The 7147-nt window shown below is 36.2% G+C and overlaps 1 protein-coding gene across 1 annotated transcript; it reads left to right on the top strand.

Annotated features, from left to right (window-relative positions):
- The first annotated feature begins 429 nt into the window (after positions 1–429).
- On the top strand, positions 430–6072 carry LOC145718508 (dystrobrevin beta-like). The gene is made up of 2 exons (XM_081810009.1): positions 430–1136; positions 5615–6072. Exons 1-2 carry the CDS (start codon positions 968–970, stop codon positions 5857–5859), a joined length of 414 nt encoding a protein of 137 aa, XP_081666135.1. The 5' UTR covers positions 430–967; the 3' UTR covers positions 5860–6072.
- Positions 6073–7147: the final 1075 nt, after the last annotated feature.

The raw sequence follows: 7147 nt of genomic DNA, 5'->3' as shown, positions 1-7147 counted from the left end.
GGATACTCAGTATTTTTAGATTGTCTCCTGTCCGTCCAGGAGCTTCACTGGGCTCTCCACCTGTGGCTAGAGTTCTGCCTATGTGTTTAGTTAGGACCCTTTGTACCATTTCTTGATAAGCTTGAAATATACTGTATGACATTAGTATTAAAGTGACATTTCAGTGTATTTCTTATAAGGAAATATTCTCAAAATGAATGATAATAGAGTGAAGAGTCATCTTTTCTAGTTCACAGTATCCAAAGGGATAACATAATCATTTTAGTTTCTTCACTGGGGGCATTCTGTTCCATTTTTTATGTGCCAAACTACCATATTTTCTGATCAGGAAATCAACATGACACTTACATAAGGGAAATTTTTTAAAAGTGAAGGCTATTCTTAGAGCAGTGTATGAGGATTTTCCTTATAGAAACCAGGAAAGATGACTGCTTCAGAAGAAGGTAAATGTATGAGAAAAATGACAAAGAGTAATACTTGATTCTTGAATAGCACCTAGAACTTCAGGGGCTGGAGCTTGTGGGGTTTCCCATTTTCCTCAACTAGTTCCCTTTGGGCTTGTGTGATATTTGCCCTATTTCATTCCTCATCTGAAGAGAGTGAGTTCTATACCATATGCACTGACGTTTTCCTGTCGTTACTTCTCCACTAGCAAACATGGCCCAATAAATGTCCTGCAGTCTGACTGATCAGATTACTACTCTTTCTGTTTGGTTAATTGGGGATGGGATTTCCCTTTCCCAGCTGCTTACCATTGATTTCCTAGTATTTCCTGTAGAAGTGGTATAGAAGGAAAGATTCACTGAGGTTATGAGTGTTCTCCATCAGGGTTTTTGTCAGGCTGGCAGACAGGATAAGGTAGGCAAAACTGCTGGCATGGAGTGGTCACGTAGAAAGTGTGCCTAACCCTTCCTGACCCCTTTTGTTTTCTCAGAAGAAGGCCTGGTTGACATGTGATATATGGCCCATGCACACGCTGTGGAATAGTCACTTCCCAGCATTGAGAAATTCAGTGGTAAATCCCGTTGAACATCTGTTGTTTGTACTTTTTTCAGGTGCTCAGAATTTTGATGTCATACGACTATCAACTTATAGAACAGCTTGCAAATTACGATTTGTACAAAAACGATGCAACCGTAAGTCATTTCAGCTAATTTCTGTGATAGCTGGATAGTGCACTCAGTAATAGAAAATAAAAGGTTTTAGTATCTTTTAGTCATATTGTAATGTTAATTGAATTGTTTTTGTCTTAAGTGTTTATTAAAATGTAAGCTTTGTCATGGAAAGAACTTGTCATTTAGTGTGTGTCCCTCAAAATGTTTACAAAATTCAATAATGTAACTGGTTTTGAGGCTGGCATAGTATTAATGTACTTTAAATGAGAGAATTGATTTCTTCTTCTCACCTGTTTTAAATAACTTTTATACAAAATTAATACGATAATCAGCTTCTGGAAGAAAAAAACAGTAATATGCTGATAGAGGTGTAATAAGTTAATTTTCTTGATTAAAATGAATACAACATGAATCAGCCTTTTCTATAAGTAATCACTATGAGAATTGCTACTTATAAGTAAATAAAATATGTATGTGTGTATGTGTGTGTGTATATATATGTAGGCCTATATATATATACACAGACACATAAAATCTTTTTTCTCTTAATTTCCATGAAGATAAACTTACGTCAGACTTACTGTACTTTTCTCGTGTGTGTGTGTGTGTGTGTATTAATAAAGAATGGTTTTGTATAATGGAAAGAACATTGGCTTTAGAATTGGAAAAACATGAGTTTTAGTCCTGGTTTTTGGCATTTACTGTAAACATGATGTTGGGTAAGTCACTTTACATCTGAATACTTCTACCCTACTTTAAGTGTTATTTTCAGAAATCTTAGCATAAAATTCTCTCTAGAGAGTTTACCATGCCATCCTGACTGAAGTCTCTGGTTTCCTAAAGCATTGTTTTTCAAATTATGGGTTGTGACCCAATAATGGTTCATGAAATCATTTTGATGAACTGTAGCCAGAATTTAAAACATGTAATAAAGAAAAAAAGAGAAAAAAAAAATCAGAACACAAATTATGTGGTAAGTCTAAAAGTATTTTGTGAAACTTTTGTTTTTTATATATCTAGAAGAGTGTGTGTGTGTGTGTGTGTGTTGGTGTTGATTTAAATATATTTCTGTGGGTTGTGGTAAAAAAGTTTAAAAACCACTGTCAGAGCAACAACCATTTTAATAATTCTTCCTGTAATTATTCTTGGGAAACAGTAGTCTATGTGTGGAGGGTTCAGAGTCTGAAACCTGGCTACTGGCATTAGTAATGTACAGTAAAAGATGCATTGTTCTAGAACTTTGATTTTGTCACCTAGGATTCTTTAATCAGACTAAATTTTTTTTTTTTTTTTGTGGATGTACAGTTTAGGTAGGAGTAAAACTTCAGTTTTGTCCACCTGTATGTTCTATTGTCTCTACACTGTTTATTGAAAAAAAACCAACCTTTTTCTTCACTGCCCCAAAATCTTTCATCATACTCATTAGGAGAAATATATAAGAATGTTCATAGCAGTTTCTATATATGAGAGGACCTGCTTTTGGACTCTTGTCTCCCATTGGTCTGTTTGTCTATCCTATCAATAACCACTACTGTAGCTTTATAATGTCTTTTTTTTTTTTTTAAGATTTATTCATTTATTTGAGACAGAGTGAGAGTGTGAGGGGGCTTGAGGCAGAGAGAGAGGGAGAGGGAGAGAATCTCAGGCAGACTCTGTGCTAAGCAAGGAGCCCAACTCAGGGCTCAGTTCCGACCCTGAGATCATGACCTGAGCCAGTATCAAGAGTCAGACGCTTAACCAACTGAACCACTCAGGCACCCTGCTTTATAATAAGTCTTAATATCAGATAGAGCAAGTCTTCCTACTTTGTTCTGTTTTTCTTTTTAAGATTGGGACATTTTTGGCTTTTTACATTTATTTTAATATACGTTTTAGAATCTGATTATCAATTTCTACTAAAAGCAAACAAAATAAAACAAAGAACTCTGCTGGGATTTTTTCCATTTTTATTTCTTTTTTTTAAAGTATAATTTACATATAGTAAAATTGATCCTTTTAATGGAGAGCCCTGTGGCATTTTGTTGGGACTGCACTGAATCTATAGGTTAAGCTGGGGAGAATCACCATATTTCCAATTTCAGATTACCTCCTGTGAACATGGTATATCCCTCCATTTATTTAGGTCTTTAATTTCTGCCAATTATATTTATAGATTTTTTTTTTTGTAGAGATGTTGTACTTCCTTCATTGGATTTATTCCTAAATCTTTGATGATTTATGCTACTATTATAAATAGTATTCTAAAATTTCATTTTTGTTAGTAATAGAAATACAGTGACTTTTATATCTTCTATCTAGCAATCATTCTAGACTCAAATATCAATTTTAGTAATTTATCTGGAGAATCTGATTTTCTACGTGTAGAATTTTGTCATTTCTAAATAATGACAGTTAAATTTCTTCATTTCTGAAACTCACATGGTTAATTACTGCTTATTTATATTGGCTAGGACCCAAAATACAATAGAAATGATGATAGTGGGCATTGCCTTTTTTTTTTGGTAAAGATTTATTTATTTATTTTAGAGAGAAAGAGCACGATTGTGTGAGCATGCAGAGGGGCAGAGGAAGGGGGACAGGGAGAGAATCTGAAGCAGACTCCCCGCTGAGCACGGAGCCTGACATGGGTCTTGATCTCACAACCCTGAGATCTTGACCTGAGCTGAAATCAAGAATGGGATGCCTAACTGACTGAGCCACGCAGGCACCCCATTTCTTTTTTTTTTATTGTAGTTGATACACAATGTTACATTTGTTTCATGTATACAACATAGTGATTCTGTAACTCTTTGTTATGTCATGCTCACTGCAAGTGTATCTACCATCTGTCACCATACAAGGCTGTATTGACTGTATTCCCTATGCTTTTCTTTTTATTCCCATGACTTATTCATTCCCTAACTAGAAGCCTGTATCTCTCATTCCCCTTCACCCATTTTGTCCATCTCCCTCCCTCGGGCAACCACCAGTTTGTTTTCTGTATTTATGGGCCTGTTTCAGGTTTTTTGTTCTTTTGTTTTTTTATATTCCACATATAAGTGAAATCATATGGTGTTTGTCTTTCTCTGACTTACTTCACTTAGTATAATACCCTCTACATCCATCCATGTTGAAAATGGTAAAAATCTCATTATTTTTTATGCCTGAATAATACTCCATTCTGTATGTATACCACATCCTCTTTATTTATTCATCTATCAATGGACACTTGGATGCTACCATATATTGGCTGATGTAAATAAATGTTGCAGTAAACAGAGGGGTGCATGTATCTTTTCGAATTAGTGTCTACGTTTTCTTTGGGCAAATACCCAATAGTGGAATTACTGGTTCATGTGGTAGTTTTATTTTTAATTTTTTGAGGAACCTCCATACTGTTTTCCACAGTTACCGTACCAATTTACATTCGATAGTGGGCATTTCTTACCTCGTTCACAATATCAGAGGAAAGGCTTTCAACATTTTACTATTAAGTAATATGTTTGGGGCAGTTTTCTGTAAATACCCTTAATCAGATTAAGGACATTGCCTAGTACTGTGTTTCTTAATCTCTGAAGTGGTCTTTTTGACGATTTGTAACTTAATCTCATTTTGATCAGAGAGCATGGTTGATATGACTTGAATCCTCTGACATTTGCCAAGATTAGCTTTATGGCTCAGGATAAGGTCAATTTTCATACACATTGTTTGTGTTCTTGAAAATAGAGCATATTCTCTAATCACTGGGGGCAGTATTTCATATAGTGCCCATTATGCCTCCTTTGCCAGTTGTAATGTTTGTCTACCTCTGCACTTAGGCTTTGTACCTTTGCTCTATCACTTACTAAGAGAAACGTGTTAATAGCTCCCACTAAGCTTGTGAATTTGTCTCTTTGATGTTTTGTTCAATTTGACAATATATATTTTTGAGGCTATTGTAAGGGAGGCAAAACCTTACCTCTACCCTCTTAGGGTCTCTGGTTAGGCCTGAGAGTTAAATTGACATAAGACAGATTAGGAGAAGAGCACACAGATTTTTACATGTACCTGGAGCCCCCATAGCAAAATGAAGACCCGAAGGAAGGATGAGGCCTAAGTGCTGATATACTAGGGAAGAAGAAGTAGCACTTGTGGAAAAATAACTAAAATATATGGGGAGTCTCAAGGAAGATAAGGGTTATTTTAATAAAATCTGTGCAGATTTCTCTTGGCCTCAATTCACTGTCTCTGGGGATAAGAATGTTTCTTTCCCCTTGGAATAGGGAGGGCATCTTTCACTTGGGAGTTTATTTCCTGCTTTCCAGAAGAAGAAAGAAGTTTAGCGTGACCTTCTTGGCACCTGCTGTTTTTCAAGTGTCAAAATAGCTCAAAATAATCCTTACGCCAAACTGGCGTATTTTGGGATCTTGCTCTGCCACCCTGCACCATTCTGCTGGATGTAAATAAATGAAAAGTTTTTATACCTTTCTGATGAATTAAAACTTTTAAATTGTTGACAGTTCATTTTCTTTGTGTTTTAGTCCATCTTGTTGATATCTGGAACATGATTGAAGCCTTCCGAGACAATGGCCTTAATACACTGGACCATACCACTGAGATCAGTGTGTCCCGCCTCGAAACTGTCATCTCCTCTGTCTACTACCAGCTGAACAAGCGCCTTCCTTCTACTCACCAAATCAGCGTGGAGCAGTCCATCAGCCTCCTCCTCAACTTTATGATTGCTGCATATGACAGGCTAGTACCTTGCATGCTTACTTCATTTTAAGAATGTTTGTCCCTTAGTCATCCTTCTTCCAGATTGCCTTGCTGAGGGTTGTCAACTTAGAATCACAGTGAAAAGGGAAATTATTCCATCTAAGTTCCTTCTAAAGACTGGTTAAATGCCAGAGTGACTCACCGTCCTAGGGCATGTCACATAGTAAGTGCTATAAAATTATGGAGAATCACAACACTGAGACATATTGTTTGATCAAATTATAGGTACCTTAGTGTAGCTGTTCTCTATCCAGAGAAGTATAGCTAAGTTGTGAATTTGATTATGGGCTTTCTGTTTGACCTTAAAGCTAACCTTTCTTTACTCTGTAAAGAAATAGTAAATGCCCCTTGACTCTAGTCTTATTTTCTTCTCATTATGTTTAGGATACTATTTTAATTTTTTTCAGTGTAGAACATTGTCTTTACACCTTATAGCACTAGAAGAAAACGATTTAAGTGTACTCCAAATTAAAACAGAAGTGATTTGCTGTATTTGTATTCATGGAGAATAAAGTTGGTGTTATAAAAAACAAAAAGAAATCATAAATGATGGAACCACAAAAGTTAATGTTTATATTCCAGGAACCAAGAGTTTAGATTTTTGATTTCTGATATATTTTTGATCATCTGGTTTGGATGCATTAATTCTTTCTGCTTCATTTTTTCTCTCCATAGACCTACTTTGAGTTCGTACATTTGTAAAATGTTATTCATTATACTTTATAATATTGAAAGACTGTGAATTAATGGTAAAAGTCTGCAGGTGTCAAAGCCAAGTCACAATGTAGGCTCTCACTAAATTCACATTTTTATAAGATGTTATCAAATTAGATATTCCATCTTTTAATAAAAAATGATTTTAGGAAATTTTTATTTTTATTTTGTTTATTCTTTTAAAGATTTTATTTACTTATTTGAGAGAGAGAGATAGAAAGCATGAGCATCGGGAGAGAGGCAGAGGGAGAGGGAGAGGCAGACTCCCCATTGAGCAAAGAGCCTGATAATGGGGCTCGATCCCAGCACCCTGAGATCATGACCTGAGCTGAAGGCAGATGCTTAACCGACTGAGCCACCCAGGTGCCCCAGGAAATTTGAATTTTTTTTTTTTTTTTAAAGATTTATTTATTTGACACAGAGAGAGAGACAGCTAGAGAGGAAACACAAGCAGGGGGAGTGGAAGAGGGAGAAGCAGGCTCCTGGCTGAGCAGGGAGCCCGATGCGGGGCTCGATCCCAGGACCCTGGGATCATGACCTGAGCCGAAGGCAGACGCTTAACGACTGAGCCACCCAGGCGCCCC

The sequence above is a fragment of the Leptonychotes weddellii genome, unplaced genomic scaffold, assembly GCF_054177405.1.
Source record: "Leptonychotes weddellii isolate Sample4059 unplaced genomic scaffold, ASM5417740v2 HiC_scaffold_1674, whole genome shotgun sequence".
Lineage (NCBI taxonomy): Eukaryota > Metazoa > Chordata > Mammalia > Carnivora > Phocidae > Leptonychotes > Leptonychotes weddellii.
The sequence above is the reverse complement of the archived record's forward strand: the minus strand, read 5'-3'. Positions and strand labels throughout refer to the sequence as shown.